At 40.6% G+C, this 21243-nt stretch overlaps 1 protein-coding gene across 6 annotated transcripts in view; it reads right to left on the reverse strand.

Moving 5' to 3' along the window:
- The window catches only part of Sik3 (SIK family kinase 3), a 242324-nt gene extending 225969 nt beyond the window's left edge, over positions 1-16355 (reverse strand). For all 6 annotated transcript variants that reach the window (XM_047518810.1, XM_047518807.1, XM_047518811.1 and 3 more), the window contains exon 1: positions 16038-16355. In XM_047518810.1, coding sequence (XP_047374766.1) covers positions 16038-16310 — 273 coding nt within the window. In that variant the 5' untranslated portion in view covers positions 16311-16355. The remainder of the gene's footprint in view (positions 1-16037) is intronic.
- Positions 16356-21243: the final 4888 nt, after the last annotated feature.

The following is a 21243-nucleotide window of genomic DNA, read 5'->3' on the forward strand; positions in this document are numbered from 1 at the left end:
ACTTTTATTCTACAAACAAAACTACCAAGAAAGTAAAAAGATAATCCACTGAATGGGAGAAAATATTTGTAAATCATATGTCTGATAAGGAATTTGTGTTCAGAACATAAAAGAACTCTTACAACTCAACAATAAAAAGATAACCTGAGCTGGGGTTGTGGCTCAGTGGTACAGCACTTGCCTAGCATGTGTGAGGTGCTGGGTTTGATTCTCAGCACATTAAAAAAAAAAAAAAGAATAAAATAAAGGTCTATCAACATCTAAAAAAATATTTTTAAAAAAAATGTTTAAATGGACAAAGAACAGAAACAGACATTTTTAGCTGGGCATGGCAACCCAGCGTCTCAGGAGGCTGAGGCAGGAGGATCTCAAATTCAAACTCAGTCTCAGCAACTTAGGAAGGTCCTAAGCAACTTAGCAAGACCCTGTCTCCAAATGAAATATAAAAAGTGCTGGGGATGTGGCTCAGTGGTTAAGTGCCCCTGGGTTTAATCCCAGGTACAAAACTAAAAAAAAAAAAAAAAAAAAAAAAAGACAATTTTCCAAAGGAGATACACAAATGGTCAGTTAACATATGAAAAGATGCTCAATTATCCATTAGGGAAATGATACCACTTCACATCCACTAAATGACTAAAACAAAAGAGAAAGTTAAGTTTTGCATGTGGAGATACTACATACATTGCTGGTGAAAATGTAAAAATGGGGCAGCCACTTTGGAAAGCACTTTGACAGTTCCTCAAAAAGTTAAACATGGGGCTGGGGAGATAGCTCAGTTGGTAGAGTGCTTGCCTTGTAAGCACAAGGCCCTGGGTTCGATCCCCAGCACCCAAAAAAAAAAAAAAAAAAAAAAAAAGTTAAACATGAAATTACATATAACCAAGCAACTCCACTCACAGTTATATACTCCCCCCAAAAAGGAAAACACACAACCCACAAAAGTTTGCATGTGAATGTTCATAAAAGCATTATTCACAATAGCCACAAGGTGAAAACAGTACAAGTATACACTGATTCATGCAAGGATAAACAAAATGTACTACAGTCATACAACAGAATATTAACCAGGGTTGGGGATATAGCTCAGTTGGTCGAGTGCTTGCCTCGCATGTATAAGGCCCTGGGTTCAAATCCCCAGCACAGCAAAAAAAAAAAAAAAAAAAAGAATATTAACCATAAAAAGAAATTCCAACATATGCAGATGGATGAATCTTGAAGAAATTACGCTAAGTGAAAGAAGTCATATACAAAAAAATCACATATTGCATGCTTCTATTTACATAAGATGTTCAGAGCTGGCCAATCTATAGAGATTGATTAGTGGTTACAAGGGCTGGGAACAGAGATTTCAGAAATGAGCAGTGATCACTAATGAATACAAAATTTCATTTAAGTTGAACAAAAATGTTAGAAAATTTGTTGTGGAGATGGCTGTAAAATTCTTTCAGTACACAAAAAAAAATTAAATTGGGTAAAATGTATTGTATAAGAACTGTACCTCAATAAAGCTGTTGGAAAAAAAAATAAGTAAAAAAGAAACTGGAAGTTCCATGAGATTAAGTGATGTGCCCAAAGTCAACTACTAGCTACTAAAATCGAATTGGAAACACATCCTCTGACTTCCCCCAGGGCTCAGTGCATTACTACAGATTGTCTCAGGCAATGCTGGTAGGCCAAAAAGTTCTTCCAAAGGGATGAAAAAGCAGAAAACATTGATACTGGCATAAGCAAAGGAAGAGGAGTTTAGGTAACACAACTGAAAGGTGGTTTTCAAAATTCAATATGACTCCAAAATGGATTCTTTGCCTACAACTTCAACAAGTATTGATAAGATGATTATTAATGATGTGATTCAGTGTAACAGTGCTCCTTTTACTACGAGCTCAATTAGAGCAGGGCACTGGATGCAGCTGCTGACTCAAAAGGAAGGAGGAAAATGAGATCAGAAGAGCCCATGGACTGAAATCACTAGCTCCTCTTGTGTATATGTCAGCGACCAATGAATAACCTGCTTCAAACAAGTTATTTTATTCCTGAGGACTGGAAAATCCTTTTAAAAGATCCCATGCCTTTCCAACATTTAGTTACCTTCCAAAACTATACATAGGCGCTACTTAGGTATAATATGTAAAAATGGTGTTTCTGCAGCTGACTTGGACACAAAGACCACTGGCAGAATACAACTACCCCATTTGACTAGAATCACAATATCTCTGTTGATGTAGAAATGGAAAGTAAGCCAAGAACATACAATCACTAAAAACATTATTTTGAGGGTTTAAAAAAAAATGAGCTACTAAAAAAACTTATCTATTGTCAGAACATTGCTTATGCAACATTAGAACATTTTGACAGAAGGAAAGGACAACAGGAGGCAGGAAGCAGAAAGACAGAAGTAAGAAATCCTGCAGGTGCCCAACTAATCCTAATAAGAAACACACAGCTCTTCTCCTGCCTTCCACAATAAAAACAATTCTGTTTCTCATGGCATATGAACCAAGATTTCTTCTGCCAGAAAGAGAAAACAACTTACTACATGAAAATGTCAACTTGTTCCATGGAACACTACATTGGCAGTGAACAGATATAAACCTTTTAAGCTAAAAGAATTATCAAATTCAGTTCAATTCATGCAAACTCTAACATAAGTGGTCAAAAATACCACCCTGAAGTATATATTATAAATAAAAGATTCTATAAAATAGTTTGTCCTCAAATTTCTAACTGTTTTAGCTTGTTTATAATTTTAAATTAATGCCGCAACTCTCTTAACCTACATCAACTTGGCCAACCTGCAAATATAATTAATACTTCCTTTTCTCTCTGTAAAACAAATGATGCCCACAACACACAAATTGTCAGAGTTAGGGATATAACTCAGTGGTAGAATGCTTACCCAGCACGCACAAGGTCCTGGGTTCAATCCCCAGCACCAAACACACACACACATACAGAAACTGGCCTCAATTAACAACTCTAACTACTGTCTGACTCCTGGAAACTTCTATTGTTATATGTATGCATATCAGTAATTAATGGGCTTTTTCCAAATGCATTTGTATCATCTGTTCTTCTTGTTAAAGTTATGAATTCAATCAAATGTCACAAACTGATGAAGAATTAGGGAGGAAAAAGCAGAGGTTTCTATGAAAACTAAGTTGAATACTTAAAAAGATTTGTTAAAGTCAAATTAGATGTGGATGAGACAGGTGTAAAAGACTGGGGGAGAGGATCAGAAAAATCAAGAGGGATTCTGTGCTCTCATCACATCACAAGTGCTGTTAAATTACTATTTTTCTTTAAAACTGGAAATTATAGTAAATTTTGGATGTTTAATGTAAACAAGACAAAAGAACTCTAATCAGGACATAAAAAGGAAAGGTCTTAGCCCTACAACAAATATTAGCCAATGTTTCTTAGCTTGCAAGGAAAAAGATGGGAGGGGAAACCTGTAGAATAAAAAATACTTTTCAAACATAAAAGATCTGGATCAACTATAATGTATGAAATTTGTTTACATGATAATTCAAACAGGTATGTAATTTAAAATAATATGTGAGGCAATCAAGGAGATTTTAACACTGATTTGATATTTAATGATATTAAGAAATTCTTGTTAATTGTTTTAGGTAAATAATCATACTATGGTTATGTTTCTTTGAAAAAGAATCCTCATCTACTTACAGATACAAGCCAAAATATGTATGGATTTAATCAAACAATGTGCTTCAAAATCTGGGAAAAAAGGGGAAGTGGGAAAAGGCATAAATGAAAGACTGGCCATAAAATGAGAGCTGGTTAAGTTGGGTGATAAGTCAATGAATGGGTCCATGAGGAATCACTATACTATTCTATCTACTTTTGTTTATGTTGGAAATATTCTAAAACAAACAATTTTAAAACATTAGTGCATGAACGCACACTTCTGATTTCCATGCTTTATCAGTTTTTCCCCTAATTAACTAAGCAAAACCATTAACTCGAATTCATTGTGCAAGAGGACTTCTATTGGAAATAAAAGAGGCTATCATCAGTTGCCCAAATACAGGTCACTCCACACAACAGTGGTAACCCCAAAACATCCTAAGAATGATATCCTGAACCAGCCTAAATGCTCTTGTAAATCTCTTAAATAACTCATAAGGTACAAGGCATAAAGCAAATCCAAACATGATAGGGAGGCTACTGTTACCATATTTATTCTCACCACTATCTCCCTCACAATCTCATTCACAGTCTTTTCACCATAAAAAAGGAGCACCAATTTATGACCTTCATTAATCTGAAATTCTCACTCAGATTTACCCAAGAATAGTTATTTAAAAATCAAAGGTTCAGGTAATCAGAGTGTATTTCTCATCAGCCTTCTTTCTTTCCTTCAGCAATTTCTCCAGTACAGGTTTATGTCCCTTTGTGAAAGATCAGGAGAGAGTGATGATTCAAAAAAGCAAGTGAAAGGTTGGATATACACTTATTCTCCTCTTTCTTCTTCTAGTTTGGCTCAGGGAAAGATGGATTAGGCAGCTGCTATAATGCTCTTCTGACTGATACTGTATCTAGGCACTAGGTTTGGAGGTGCAGTAGGGACTTAAAAGTCGTACACCCCCATGCCAACAAAGGCAGAAGTGGAGATAGATAAGATAAAGAGAGCCAGTGTGGCTGGCTGTGAGACAGGTCTTCTCACACACTGCTGGGGAAGCTAACCCTGGTGTAATTTTTCTGGAAAGCAATGTGGCAATATACATATCAGGTGTCTAACAAACATGTGTTCCCTCTGGCCCAGTAACTTCACTTTCAACAATCTATCCAGAGCAAAAGAACAGAAATACATCAAAGACTCATGTGCAAATATGGTTTTCACAGCAAATTTATTAAGAGAAAAACTGGGAAAGAGCTTAAATTAGGAAAAAGTTTCAGAAAAATACAGTAGTCATATCATAAAAAAGTATATATCAATTAAAACTTGTAATGACTAAAAGTTTCTAATTATGTGAAAATGCTCAAAAGGATGATGGAAAAGAAAATATTGTATCAACATGAACCTATTTAAAAATATATAGATACAGTTGGGCAGTGGTACATGCATGTAATTCCAGTGACTGAGGCTGAGGCAGGAGGATAACAAATTCAAAGCCAGTCTCAGCAATTTGGCAAGGCTCTAAGTAACTTAGTGAGACCCTGTCTCAAAATAAATATAAAAAGGGCTGGGCGTGTGGCTCAGTGGTTAAGCACCCCAGGTTTAATCCTGGCACCAAAAAATATATGTGTGTGTATATATATATATATACACATACACACATATATGCACAAGTCTTTTATAATATTAATAGTTATTGTCTCTGAGTGTCAGGATTATGGGAGATTGTTTTCTTCTGCTTCTTTACACTTTTCTCAAATTTCCCAAATTTCTTCCATGGACACAAAGTTATTTTTATAATCAGAAAAAAATGGACAAGGTATAGAAGAGAGCCAATTAAAACAGACACTGTGATTGGTGTAAAAAAATTTATTATGAACTGGAGGTATAACTCAGTAATATAGCACTTGCCTAGCATGAACCAGGCCATAGATCTGATCCCCAACACAGCAAAAAAGCAACAAAAAGAATTTATTATGTTTAATACCTCTTGTCTTTCTTCCACTCTATTAGGATCAAGCTGCAAGCAGTCAACTGCTCTTTTAACTTAACCCCTTGTATCCCCTCACAAGAATAAAATCTATCTTCTTGACTTCTAATTGTAGTCACTTTTAGCATACAGATGATACACAATAAATACTACTGCATTGATCCATTAAAAGTAAGGATCAATTAAAAGTAACTCATTAAGATTACTGGCATAGTAGTGTACACCTATAATCCCAGCAACTCGGGAGACTGAGGCAGGAGGATCACAAGTTTGAGGCCAGCCGAGGCAAGACAGTGATACCCTGTCTCAAATTAAAAAATAAAAAGGACTGAGGATCTAGCTTAGTGGCAGAGCACCCCTGGGCTCAATATTCAGCATACACACACCAGATTACTGGTCAATGACAGGAAAAAAAAATTGTTTCAATCAGATTATTTAGTATAAAGAAAAGAACAAGAACCAGGTATGATGGTGCATGCCTATAATCCAGCAGCTTGGGGGGCTGAGGCAGGAGGATCACAAGTTCAAAGCCAGCCTCAGCAATTTAGTGAGGTCCTAAGCAACTTAGGGAGACCCTGTCTCTAAATAAGATAGAAAACGGGGCTTAAAAAAGGGGGTGGAATGTGTCTAAACTAAGCATCCCTAGGTTCAATCCCCAGTAAAAGGAAGGAAGGAAGGAAGAAAGGGAGGAAGGGAGGAAGGGAGGGAGGGAGGGAGGGAGGGAGGGAGGGAAGCAACTCAACAGTGTGAAGTTATATCAGGAAGGGCCAATAGCCTGACAATCTACTAGGTCTCCAAAGGAAGAGGCTCCAAGGCAAAAGAGGGAAAACTGGAGGCACTGGCTGACCACACTAACGGTGCCATCTCAGGGAAGTAACCCACTGGAAGCCTGGATACGAAAGAACCTTCCATTCAAAATTAGAGACAGCCAGGCACAGTGGTGCACACCTGTACTCCCAGTGGCTCAGGAGGCTGAGGCAGAAGGATCACAAGTTCAAAGCCAGACTCAGCAATTTAGTAAAGCACTAAGCAACTTAGCAAGACCCTGTCTCAAAATAAAAAATAAGGGCTGGGGATGTGGCTCAGTGGTTAAGCACCTCTGGGTTCAATCCCCAGTAAACAAAATAAAATAAGAAGCCTGGTGTTCATGGTACTGGCACTAAAATAGGGATCAACGGTACAAAATAGAAGACATGGAGACATACTCACATAGAGATTTTTTTTTTTTTGGGGGGGAGGGATACCAGGTATTGAACCCAGGGGCACTTAACCACTGAGACACATCCCCAGCACTTTTTATTTTTTATTTTGATACAGCATCTTACTAAATTGCCCAGACTGGCTTCAAATGTGTAATCCTTTTGCCTCAGTCTCCCAAGTCACTGAAATTACAGGCATGTGTCACCATGCCAAGGTCCATTTCTAATTTTTTTTTTTTTTTTTTTTTTTTTTGATGCTGGGAATTAAACCCAGGGTCTTGTGCATGTGAAGCAAGCACTCTACCAAGTGAGCAACCCCAGCTCCCATTTCTGTTTTTTTTTTTTTTTTTAGTTGTAGATGGATACAATTTATTTATTTATTTATTTATTTATTTTTATGTAGTGCTGAGGATCAAACCCACTGCCTTGCACCTGCTAGGCAAGTGCTGTACCACTGATCTACAATCCCAGCCCCACATTTCTATTTTTGATAAATAATATTTCAATAGTTTATTGAATGGATGGATGCAATAAATTGATAAAATTCCTCTTGAAAATATTTAGCCTCAAGAAATGTGGCTAGCTAGTCAAGTGTGATGACGCACACACCTGTAATCCCAATGGCTTGGGAGGCTGAGGCAGGAGGATCTTGAGTTCAAAGCCAGCCTCAACATCTTAGTGAGACCCTAAGCCACTCAGCAAGACTCTGTCTCTAAAATATATTTTTAAAAGGGCAGGGGAGTTGGGGATTGGCTCAGTGGTTAGGCACCCCTGGGTTCAATCCCTACTACCAGAAAAAAAAGAAAGAGAGAAATGTGAATAGCTAACCCAAATTCTTGCACTCAGTTCTGTCTGGTGAGAGTAGTAAGAAGGAAAGCACACTGCTGGTAAGCAAGTGCTAGAACTGAAACTAGGGAGGAATCTGATAATTTCTCATAACTTCCTAATCAAAACCTAAATTTAGCTTAAAATAACTGGTCAAAAGTATCCAAGTTTGTGAGCCCAGCCCACACAGACAAACTTAAACAGGTGATGGGTTTTCTTCTTCCTTTTCAATTTCTGAGAAATGTAGCTAAGTGTTCACAATCTGATTCCTACCTCTTTGAAAAGCCTAATTCTGAGATAAAATACTTAACAGTGGCAGAGCTCCTTACCTACTGTGGATCACACACATGATAATCAGAAATATGGTCCTAACATAACTTCATGATGGCTCGTCCAACAGTTTTGTACTAGCTGAATAGATCCAAAAGGGGTTCTAAAAGTGGGTCTTTCAAACTAACTCCAGACTGCAGAGTTTTCTCAAAGACACTGTCTAGGCCATTTATTTAGCAACAACTTATCATAAAAGGACAAAAGCCAATGAGACTATGTATAATGTTCATCCTCTGCATACTATCAGTCATGCAAAGGACACTATGATCATATGATTATACCAGAAAGGGATAAAGCTACTCACCATTTGGAGGGGTCAGGGACTCACCTGATATGTGAGGTCATTCATGTGAAGAACAGGTATAGCTCTCAGACCACTAGAACCAAATTAAGAGGAACCCTAGATATATGGTTCTCTCAGACCTCACCTATGTCATCAAGGTATGTATCTAGGAAACCAATTCTTTTAATGAGTTATAAGATGGCATCATCACCAGAAACTGGTAGTGATCTGGTAAGTGAGGAGCCCATCTAAGAAAATTACCTTCAAAGGTAGATCAGTTCAACCCAAAAGCATAACTACCCACATTCCCTGGCAGTAGCTAGATAAGAGTATCACAAGAAAACTATATAGAGTTTTTGTCACTGCATTTCCTGCGTTTATTTCTTTCTGTTTACTTCCTTCATATCTGTCATGCCAAGGAGGCACCAAGAGTATCAGAGTAGGAGATCTTTTGAAGGCAAAGCAGGGAGGACTGTAAGTAGCAGAATGACAATGACATAATGACAAAGCACAGGTGAAGTACAGGGCTGGTATATTACTCTTCCTCCATACTTGGAGGAATCTCACTTGTTTATGTAGCTATATCTTGTCTCTCCAACAAAAGGGCAAGTGCTCAGAGGGCAAGAATAATGTTTTCTATAATTAGAAACATCACGGGAGTTAACTAGGAGTAGACACCTGGATTCTTCTCTCTGTTTTTTAAACTGGGGATTGAACCCAGGGGTGCTTAACCACTAAGCTAAGTCCCCAGCCCTTTTTATGTTTTATTTTTAGACAGGGTCTCACTAAGTTGCTTAGAGCCTCATTATGTTGCCAAGGCTCGCCTCAAACTTGCAATCCTCCTGTCTCAGCCTCCCAATTCACTGGGATTACAGGGTATGCCACCGTGTCCAGCAGGTACCTGATTTTAATTCCAGTTCCCTGACTAACTAGCTACAGGACTCCAAAAAAATGACAGGAGATATAGAAGATAGCCATGAACTTAATGAATAATTGGTCTAAACAACTTTAATAGTCTATTAAAACCGGAGAATCTAAATTCTGGTAAGTCCATCTTTCTAGACCCTGGAAAAGGATTGGAACAGAATATCTCAAAAGTCTTCTTTGTGCCCAAAAAATGAACAAATATTTGTTGATTGATCATGTTTAGCTTATATGCAAAATGTATGGCGTTTTCTTAAACGGTGAAATAATATATCAAGTTGTTAAAATTGACCACTTCATATGTCTTAAAAACATCAGAAAAAGGTTTTTTTGCCCTTAACCATAAAATAACCAACATGAATTTTAAAAACAAATATGAAATTATGTCAGTACTCTGCTTTGATACTGTCTAATGTCAATCCCCTGTATCATGCCCAATTTCACAAAATAGCCTACAAAACTTATATAATCTGGCCCATCTACCTGTCTAACCTTTCCCTTACCATTCTACCCCTTGTTCAATAAGGTACCCTAACACATGACTTTAGGTCTAATCTTTAGATAATCCAAACTCATTTCTGTTCTCAAGGACTTTTGCACTTGCTATTCCATCTACCTAGATAGTTGTCTTCCAAATCTTCCCAGGATGTTTTTCCCTCATCATTCAGGTCTGAACTCAAATATCACCATCTTGAAAAAGCCCTCCATAACCACTCTGTCTGAAGCAGCACCCCTCCCCAGACCTCGAGACCATTTATGTACTCACTCAATACTACATGAAAATTAAATATATATATATATATATATGATTTTTAAACATGGCTCCTGTCCATCTCCACCTATGTGAAAGTAAGCTCCAAGCAGGTGCTTTTTTGTCTCTCTTCTTCATTGGTATATTACAGAGCCTAGAATACACTCTGACAAAATAATTGCATTCAGTTAATATGTGTTGAATGAATGGATGGATGGATAAGGGAAAGACTCCATCTCTTAGCAGATATGTCTTAGGCATTTTTATAATTACAGAGACTTCAGTGAATAGAGAACATTTCTTAATCTTTTCGACGTGTCCATTTTTTTCTCTTTGGTGCCATGAACTAGAAAACATCAGCCAGATTGATGCCTGGAAAATGAAAACAGTATTTCTGGCACAGAAATAACTAGTCTGGGCACCTCTGGCTTGAGCCAGATCTATGACTTTCTAGGGAGCTGGCACCAAAGTCAGAATGTTAAAATAAACATCTTGGATGCTGAAAGTGGAATACTGGTATTTTGACTCTGAAGACTAGTCCCAATCAGTCTTATCTCTTCTCCAAGTTCCAAAAAGTTAGTAACCCCATCAAAACTATGTCAAAATGAGCTTAGTCATCTTTCAATAGTCACTTCTAGATTGTTTAAGGAATGGGACTGTCTTCCTAAAATGTATTCAATGTAAACCTTGCTTTCAATTTCTTTATTTTTAAATATTTTTTAAGTTGTTGATGGACCTTTATTTTTGGTGCTAAGAACCAAACCCAGTGCCTCACACATGCTAGGCAAGTGCTCTACCACTGAGCCACAACCCCAGCCCTCAATTTCTTTTTGACATAATTATCTTTTCTAGTTATGGCAAAGATTAATGTTTTCAACTTCCTAAAGGGCACATGCATCATCTCATCTGTTTCATTCAACTCTTCCTTCGAGGTAAAAATAATGCTTTTAGCCCACTCTGAGTTATTCTCGTGAAAATGAGTTTGCAGTAAAACAGAGCACACAAATGTGTTCTGGCTGGTTAATATTTGGAATGGATTCATAGGGCAAAGTTTTTTCTCTGTGTTTTTAAAGTTCAGATCCTAACCTTGGCCTTCTAAGTAGTACACTACACACAAGTGCAAATGTGTTCTTAAGCTTATAGGAACATTTTTACATATTTTCCACCAAATTTAAGCAAATCTCTGAAGAAAAGATTGCACTCAAACTGTTTCATCATCAATATGACAAAAATTAGTTACACAAAACACAATGAAAATTCAAGGCAGTCCAAAGAAAAAGTCAAGTTAGTTTTCATTAGATAAGTCTCATAATTGTTTAAAAAAATTTGAACCAAGCAGGGCACAGTGGCACATGCCTATAATCCCAGCAACTCAGGAGGCTAAGGCAAGAGGCTCTCAAGTTTAAGGCCAGTCTCAGCAATGTAGCAAGAACCTGTCTCAAAAAAAGGAATAAAAAAAAGACTGGGGATGTATCTCAGCAGTAAAGCACCTCTGGGTTCAATCCCCAGTACTACCCTCCCCCCTCAAAATAACAGAAGTTTAACCAGTCAAAAACTGCATTTTTAAAATACCAATTTCACAAGATTAGTCAGCCCATATCCCACAGGAACTAAACCCAAGATATCTCAAAGGGGCACCTAAAATAATAACAAATTTTTTTTCACCATGAAAGCATATCATCATACCCAACACTGAAGGCATATACAGTAATAAACTCTTTCTAAGGAGTAAAAAGCAAAAAAAGGCAAGTATGTCATACTTATTTTGGTTACTATAGCACCTGAGGATGATGATGATGATAACATTTATTAAATGCTGACTAAACATGAATAGCATTACATATATTATCTTAACGAATCTTCCTAACACCCAAACTTGTAAGTACTATTGTCATCCCATTTTACAGATGAGGAAATCCAAAGCACAAAGAAGTTAAATAACTTCTCATGACCCAAGTTCTCCCCATCACTAAGCAATAGAGGATTCAAACCAGGCAGTCTTAACCAAAGCTGACCCTCTTACCACAAACCAAAAATAGGCAAGTGATGCATATTTACTGAAATACAGTTTAAAAGGCTTTTGATTTGTTGTGTTTTGTGCAGTACTGGGAATTGAACCCAGGGGCATTCTATCACTAAGCTACTTCCCAGTCCTTTTTATTTTGAGACAGGGTCTCACTAATTTGCCCAAGCTGACCTTGAACTTGCTTCCTGTCTCAGCTTCCAAGTAGCTCAGATCACAGGTGTGTACTACTGCACACAGCAGTTTAAAAGTATTTAACCAAAGATTTTTAGTCATGTATACTTTTTTAAATGCACACAATAAGTACCTACTCTTGGTTCCCATTAGTCTAATTAGCTTGAAGGTATAATTAGTTACATGAAACAGATTATAAGCAACCTGAAAGCAGAAAAGCTTTTTAAAAATTTTTTAAATGTTGATAGACCTTTATTTTATTCATTTACTTTTATGTGGTGCTGACGATCGAACCCAGTGCCTCACACGTGCTAGGCAAGCGCTCTACCACTGAGTCACAACCCCAACCTAGAAAACCTATTTTTTAACCTCTTTAATACTTTATAGTGTTCTACCTAAAGAACAGAGCCAGAGAACCTTATGGTAGGCTCCTCCCCCAAAATAAAAGGAAATCAAAGCAGGTAGGACAAAGACAGAGCGAGCTGCTGACCAAAGTATGTCACAGATGAAAATTCACTCCCCTGAACTGTTCTGCAGCGACGCTCTAAGCACTGCAGTGCTGCCAATATGAAGTCTGAGCTCATGAATGCCACTGCTGCAAAAGTACACAAAAACCAAATAGGAAGATGATATCCTTTTCTCCACTGATTTTATTCATCCCAGGGTCCTACTCTAGGAGGTTTGAGAGTTAACAGGATTTGGGAAAGAGCCAGCTTCACCACTTATTGTTGGATGGAGTACAGTAGCTTGGTCAATAAATGAAGTTTACTTTAGTGTCTCAGTCCTTGGAAAGGGTCATGTAAGAAAAGGTGACCATAAATATTTCTCCAATGTTCAGAAAATACCTATTACCTAACCCTTTTAGTCAGCACAAGTATCATCTGAATTATCTGAGTCTGATTGTTAATTATGGTTATAAGAAAAACCCAGACTATTCAATGACCTACAGGGGGAAAAGGAGAAAGGGAGGAAGGAAGGAAGGAAGGAAGGAAGGAAGGAAGGAAGGAAGGAAAGAAAGAAAGAAGGAAGGAAATCAAACACCTCAAAAACACACACAAAAAAATAATACATTGCAGAAAGAGATGTGGGGCAGGGGATAACTCATTGCATTCAACTGACCTGACTGCAGAAATAAGATAAATGCTGCAGGGTTGACTGCAGAAATAAGATAAATGCTGCAGGGTTGGGGTTGTGGCTCAGTGGTAGAGCACTTGCCTAGCATGTGTGAAGCACTGGGTTCAATTCTCAGCACCACATATAAATAAATAAAATAAAGGTCTATTGACAACTTTAAAAAAATATTTAAAAAAAAAGATAAATGCTGCAGTGCATGGGGAGAAAAATCTCTACCTGAGTAACTGAAGTAGCAACTCCTGCAACTTCTAGTACCTATGCACCTTCCCCACCATTATATAACCAAACCATGGCATTAATAGGCCATCATACTGTATGTCAACAGCTGCTAGGCACATCTAAGCTGTCAGCAGTTGAGAACCACTTCCAAAGTGGATTCAGATAAGCAAGGAGCAGGCCAAAATATGTCCATCGTTCATCCAGAGCACATGACAACTCCTTGTGAATTAAGCTTCACTCATTCCGTCATAGTAATTTAAGCAGCAAAAGATAGGGTACTTGTAACTGTAACTAGGAAATTGCACACTGCTACAGAAACACAAATGAGTGCTGGTATGATCTTTTCACACATGCAACTCATTGTCCAAGCCACTTCAGTCTCTTTCAAGGTCCTGAATATTTCCATACATAGGAATTGCATAACTGTATACCACAAATGATCAAAGATAAAAACCAACATAAACAGTGACACCCGTTCATAAACAAGCCAATGTTTTAAATGCTGCAGTCCTAAAAGATACTAAGGTCTCAGGAAAAAAAAAAAAAAAAAAAAAAACTACAAAATACACACACAAAAAATTAGAAAGCCAGCAGACCAGCCATAATTAGGCACTGGCTTTGCTGACTACTGAACATAGAAAAGTCTCTTTTAAAAATAAAGCCAAGAATCAACTATTTGCAATTACATTTACAAAAACATTCAACCCTAGACAGGAAAGTTAGAGTTTTTTTTTTTTTTAATCAATATTTTGGTATATTCAAGGGCTGAAAGATTCAAAATTTTTAAATCATTAAGACCATAAACCAGGCAACCAATTAAGTTCATGGAGTCAATTCCCCAGAGCTCAGAGCAAAATAATCACAGAAGCACAATGTGATTACTTAGAAAGGGGGTGGGGACCACACTGTTTATAAATTTGGCTTAGCTAACAGTAAACAGGACTGGAAACACTAGGGGTTGAGGAGATGTATCAGAGTCTACAGGATCAATCTAGTTCCCCAAAGGGTCTGTGGGAACCATCAGGGAGTCTTGGACTTGGGTGCCTCATTCAGCTCTGATCTGAAGACTTGACTAAAAACTGACAAAAAGGCTGAAGGGGGCCCTCCAGAGGAAGTGAAACTGACCAATCAATTGCCACAGCTACCCACCCTGTCACCTTGGTAAGAAGGGCCCCTTGTAGTCTGGCAGAGGGAGGGACAGGAGGAGGAACTTCAGGTTGCAAATGAGCAGAAGACCCAGACAAGCTATTGGCTTCTGAAAACAAGTGATTGCCATAAAAGCAAAACCCCAGGTAGGTCATGACAGCCAGAAGCTAGGCTGAGGAGGTGAGGGGAATTGAGGTGGCTTTGGTAGGAAGCAGCAGCAGCTCTAAGGGTTCTTCATTTGTCAGGCTGAAGGAAAGCACAAACTGCAGTTTTAAATATAATGAATGACTACATTAAAAGTATTCATTCAAGTGAGATACCAAGCAAAGAAAAATTCTGGAGTGAAAATGGGTTTTGTGGGTTCTATCAAAACTACAGGATTACAAAAGTGCTACCCATATTTCCTCAAAAGGGGAATTTTATATGTATACATATATGGCTACCTAATTGACCTTGGCCAATTTCACCACTATAGCTCCTCAAATCCCTTGGGAACCAAAGGGCCCAAGGAGTATAATCCTCTGGTGTCTGGGTTCCTCAGTCGCAAGCTTTGCCCTCACCACTGAAAGCCCACCCTGGGTTCCCATAAAGCCCAAAATCCCAGACCCTCCAACAACTAAAAATATCCGGCAACCCAGCTCTCCCAAATTGTTTAACCCTTGATTCGCTAGTGCCACCATAAACCTGGGCCCCTTCCTACTGACACACAAAACAGTTTTTCTCCTTATTTCCCCATTTTCTTCATTGCTCCTCCAATAATCGAGTCTCTCCTTAGGATTCCAGTTGCACTATCAGTCTTTGATGATCAAATGCGGATTCCTGTCATAATGTGCCAGATCTCATACCTCGCAGTGCCCTGCACCCACTACAGAACCCCAGTCCATGCTCCAGCCGTCCCGGGGCCCCTCAGAAGCTCAGGTCTGCCAGTTTACCCTCGTCTTCCCCCATCCCCCTGGTCCACATTTCATATGCCCCTGCCCTCATTCCCTTACGATTTCCTAATTGCGGGTTCCGGAGTCTTCTCTGCTTGCAGCCTGCCGGCCCCCTGAGAGTTCCAACCCCATCTTTCCAGTCACCCTTCTACTTACCCTCCACGCAGCCCTGAGGACCCCCTTCCCGCGCCCAGCTGCTCGGCTCCGGGGTCCCGGGGCTCAGTGGCCCCCTTCGCCCCTCCGCTGTGGAGTTTCCCTCTCCCGGCTCCGCCGGCGTTTCTACCCTCTCACTCCCCCGCCGCGACAGCCCCCTGCCCGTCTCCCTGGCCCCCAACGCTCTCCCAAATGCCAACCCACTCGCTGCCCCGACCCCTCAGTCCCGGGGGTCGCGGATCTCGCCTGGCTCCGCCACACTCCGGTGGTCCCGGGCTGCACAGACCCACAGCCGCCGGGTCCCACAGCGCCAGTACCTTGGCCTTGGTGACGAGGTGCGTGGCCCGCTTGACCACAGCGAAGTTGCCCTTGCCGATGGTGCGGTCGATCTCGTAGTAGCCGATGCGAGCCGGCATCGGCCCGCGGGAGGCCGGGGCTGCGGGACGCGGCGGGCCGGCCGCTGGGGGCACGGCAGCCGGGGCGGCCGGGGGCCCCGGGGCGGGCGGAGGCAGCAGGCGGCCCGCCGGCCCGGATCCCCCAGCTCCGGCCACCGCAGCCCCGCCAGCTCCGCTCGCCGCCGCTGCCGCCATCTTGTTGTGCAGTGAAACCTCCGGGGCCGCGGGGAGCCGGCTGGGGGGGAGGGGGCAAGGGGGGGCGGGAAAAGGAGGGGGGGCCTGATAGACGTCACTCCGGGAGGCGGGGCTCCCGCGCCGCCGGGCGCCCGGCGCCATGGCAACCCCTGGTCACGTGCCGACGCGCGTCACTGCCCAGAGCCATGGCAACCGTGACCTCACCGGCGAGCTCGACCTTCCCGCGTGGGCCCCGGTTCCTTAGGCGCAAGCTCCCTGGTGCCCCCGTCTGGGGAGCAGGCAGTGGGAACCTCACGCGTGCTGGCAACTTCAAAGCCTCCGCCGCGTTTCCCGAGTTGAGGAAGCATGATGCCCAACCCAGAACCGATCCCCGCTTGACGCTGGAACCGCAGTGACCCCAACTGTGATCTCTGCCCCAGTTCGACAACACCCAACCTCCCTTATAAGTATTTCCTCATCACCAAAAATACCAGCCTTGTCCCACTTTAGCCCTTGAGGCCACAGAGGCAGGAATAGCTACAGTATTTAAGCAACTGTTACCAAGTTAGTAGCAAGGCAAACGAATTGTTCAGTAAAATTCCTTCCTCTTACAAAATCAGCTCACGCTATACAATCAATTTAATTGTCGCCGAACACAGGAGAATGGGGAAACTAGGATTTGCGTATTCCAGGGCGGAGAAACCAGCCCAAACACGCATTCCAGTCATTGGGTGGGTGAGGGCCAGAGAAGTACGTCATTTTCCTCCCCACCACCCCCGTCTCTGAACAGTTCTATAGCTAGATGTCTGAGTGTCTGCATACTATTTCTGTTGTTGGATAACTCGGGTGAAGCAGTGCTGCACATTGTCTGGTGAGCCATGTCGTACTTAAAGATGAACAGTCAGACAAAATAAGTAAATAGTAAAATAAAAATTCTGTCCTTACTAGTGGCTCTCCAAGAACACTAAAAGCGATCAAATTAATAATTCCAGCAATAAAACTCGCACCCCTTTTTCTTCTCTCCTCTATTATGACAATTCCACACTCTCCCAGGATGCCCCCCATTCTTCCCCTCCACCGAGTAGATCAATTCAGCTGCCTTAGGTGAGGATGGGGGTTAGGAAATTGGGCTGTCAATGGGACATAGCCTTTGGCAAGCCAGGAGAGGAAGAAGGAAGACCGATGTTAAAATTCATCCCTTCATTTTAGTCCTGATCCATCCACTCCTACGAATTTCTTCATGCCAGGTCCCTGCATGTACAGTATTTAAAAATACTAGGAACACAGAAAGTGTGAGAAGCAAAACATACGTTTACTCTCTCTGACCAAAGGACATTTCCTACTGCTCCAATTTCCCATCTGACTATGAGTAATGATTGGGACTAGGATAGGACAGAGGGGTCATCCCACAATCCTCTTGAATCAGTTCCCTGATGGCTGTTCCAAATTGCCAACACAATTAACACTAATTGGCTCTTTTACAAGCAAATAAGGATAAGGATAATGTGGGCCTCCCTTCTTGCACTGGTTAAGCCCTTTCATCAATTCAGTTCACTCAATCCCAGATAAATGATAGGGTGTGGCCAGCCTTTCTCACCACTTCATGGCCCTAACCTGCCTCTAATAGGGACTATAACTTTGATCCTGTGTCCCAGAGGTCCAGTTTTACCATTGTACTTAGGGAAACCTAAGCTGGCTTGTAAAGTGAAGAAAAAATTTTCACTCTGGAGGTTGCAGAAGCAATACTTTCACTAGTGACTATACACTTTCGCAGAGTGTCCTTCACTCACAGAGATAATTTGAACATCAAGTACAACTTTTTAATTCTCTCTCAAAGGTAGCAAAGACAACAATGGGGAAGACCAAAAAAATGGAGCATTGGTCTGATTTCCAAAGAGAAGAGGCAGACACCCTTGTTCCCTGATAATGACCAGAATGTACTCACATATGTGTCATTCCATTTATGTTCCCAGCCCATATGGAGTAAGGTTGATAGGTAATGTGTCCAATTTATACTTGAATAAAGACCTGCTGGAGATCTCCCTGAACAGTACCTTTTGATCAGAAGAATATAAAAAATTGGGGAGGGGATTAATCAAAGGAAATCATTAGGGGAAAAGAAAAATTGTGCTAGACATAGTGGCACATGCTTATAATCCCAGTGACTCGAGAGCTGAGGCAGGAGGAATCACAAGTTCAAAGCCAGCTTCAGCAACTTAAGGAGGTCCTAAGTAACTCAGTGAGACCCTGTCTTTAAATAAAATACAAAAAAGGGCTGAGGATGTGGCTTAGTAGTTAAGTGCCTCCAAGTTCAATACCCAGTACAAAAGAAAGAGAGAAGGGAAAATTGTTTGGCTGTATAAATTTAATAAAGATATACTGAGTACCAAAAACTGAGTTATATTATGGGAGTTTCTCACAGTAAATAATTTGGGGGCTGGAGGATGTAGCTGTGGTAGACATATACTTAGCATGTTCAAGGTCTCAGAGTTCAATCCCCAGTACTGCAAAAGTATAATAAGAATGATAACAATTTGCCAGGTATTATGCAAAACGGTGTACACAACAACCCCATGAGATGCATGATATTTATTCTTCCCATTTTACAGATAGGGAAAATGAGGTACAGAGAGAAGGATTAAGGGAATTGCCAAGGTCATAGAGCTAGAAAGTGGTAGAACTGAGATGCAAACCCAGGCAGCCTACCTCTGGAACCTGAGATCTTTCCCGTATTATAATCCCTGTCAAGGTAGAAACCAATAGGAAAAGTGGTTTCTCCAGAAGCCAGGGTGACTGAACTCAGTTTAGACCTACTACCATAGTTTGGACCAGGAATATATTAAAAACTTGGTCACCCGATTAGTACCACTGGGAGGTGGTGGAAGCTTAAAGAGAGTCTAGTAGGAGGTCTTCAGATGATTGAGAGCCTGTTCTCAGAGGCTTATGGCACCTGGGACTCCTCTATCTCTCTCTCTCTCTTGCTTCCTAGCCATAAAGTCATTGCTGAAAGCTAGGTCCTTGTCCCCAAGGTCAATCCAATAATGAGGACATGGTTTTGAGAAAAAGGGAAAAAAGAGGTTTATCGCTTTGCTAGCAAAAGAGAAACATAGGGGACTCCTATCCTGAAGGCTGTGGTTCTGCCCATCAGCAGGAACAGGGGACTTTTAAAGAGGTGATTCAAAGGCTACATTCTACGTGTTCTCTGTTGGAGTTGTCATTCACTTGTTAATTTGGGAGATAGTTATTTCTGAGGTCTTCTGGTGCCATCCCCAAAGTCTGGATTACTTCCTTCAAATGGTGGGTGTGTACTGAGGGACAGATAATTCTGCCTAGGGAAGGGAAGAAAGGTAATCCTTTCCCCCCCACCCCTCAAGATTAGGAAGGGAGAGTGATTAGGGAGGAGCAGGAAGAGAGGAAGAGAAACATGTCCATTTTAAAAATAAGTTGCAGTGACAGAGCAGCAAGGGTTATACTCAAAGCATAAAGTGTTACGAAGTGAGCAGTTTTGTTCCACCACGTGCTCCCGTTGTAATGTGCTGTCTCTAACCACAGGTCCAAAAGTAATGAGGCCAACGAGTCTTGGACTAGAACCTCCAAAACGGAGAGTCAAAATAAACCTTTTCTCTTTATAAACTTATTGTCTCAGATATTCGTTATAGTGACAGAAAGCTGAATATCATATCCAGAAAAGAAGAGGATCTTGAGAAATCCTAAAAGCAGACAGCACAGGCAAGGAAGCATATGATAACAAAGAACGGGCTGCGGACTAAATGAAGTACCTGTGATGGCCTCACTTGTAAATGGCATTCCAAAGAAACTCACTGCTTATTGTGTAAGAGAATTGCTGCCCTCATTTGAACAGGCCAGCAGGTGTGCTGCAGACTCAGAGGAGGGGCTTGAGGGCTGCATTTATAGAGACCCTGCAGTCCAGGGGAAAGGCAGAGAGCTAACCACCACCCACCTACCAATCTGCCACCATAATCAACTCACTGTTTTCTGCACAAGCAAAAGATAGATCCAAAGATACAAAGGAGACTTTTTCCAATGTAATATCATTGTATCTTGTTTCCAAGATATGAAAAGAACAGACCACATTAGCAATTTCTAAAAGTACTACAAAACCTGAAGATTTAATAAAGCCTGACTTCAGAATGGTATAAACTGTGAGAAGTAACACATTAACTCTTGATGAGTTTAAAGGCCCACTTAGCCTGTGTACAGGGTAGTTTATGAGCAACCAGAAAGAAAACAGCAGCCTCACAATATTCCTCCATGGTCTCTAGAGCCATGAGGACCTTATAGAAAATTCAGTCCTTTACATTGGCCCAATTCATTTTTGCTCTGAAAGAGCTGACATTGTTCAAGTTGATACAGAAGTGTTATTCAGAAATTCTGTATGCTAAAAAATAATATCAGAGAATATTTACATGCTACTGGTTTACCAAACATGAAAATTACTAACTGATTATAATTGAGCCATCACATAAAAATCAGGTCACGCTGGGCACACATTGAACATTCCAAATGCCCTAGTTGTCTAAGAGGGCTGAATGTGTACCTTCTCTCTGTCAGGGCCATGCTCTACATCACCACCTTAGTTGTGTCGTTTTACTTCTAAATTCTCTTTCCCAGACCAACCTAGTCACATTCAAATGTTGCCTCTGGGTATCTAGAAGCAAGTCTAAGCAGCCAGTTATTACCTAGTCTCCTGCTATAAAGTATCATGGGGAGGGGCTACAGGTAACTACATAAGCTTTCAGTCAAGAATTTTCTCTTCAATTTGCCCACATTTTTATTTTCAGTCTAACCATTCAATCTACAACACAGAACATAAAAATTATCCTTACTTTTTGTATATATTCTAGATGTGGTTTAAGTATTTTTAGACTATTATTAAATATCCTTTCAATCATCCCCAAATTTGTTTTCCAGTACTAGAGATTAAACCCAAAGC

Source organism: Sciurus carolinensis, chromosome 11, assembly GCF_902686445.1.
Source record: "Sciurus carolinensis chromosome 11, mSciCar1.2, whole genome shotgun sequence".
Lineage (NCBI taxonomy): Eukaryota > Metazoa > Chordata > Mammalia > Rodentia > Sciuridae > Sciurus > Sciurus carolinensis.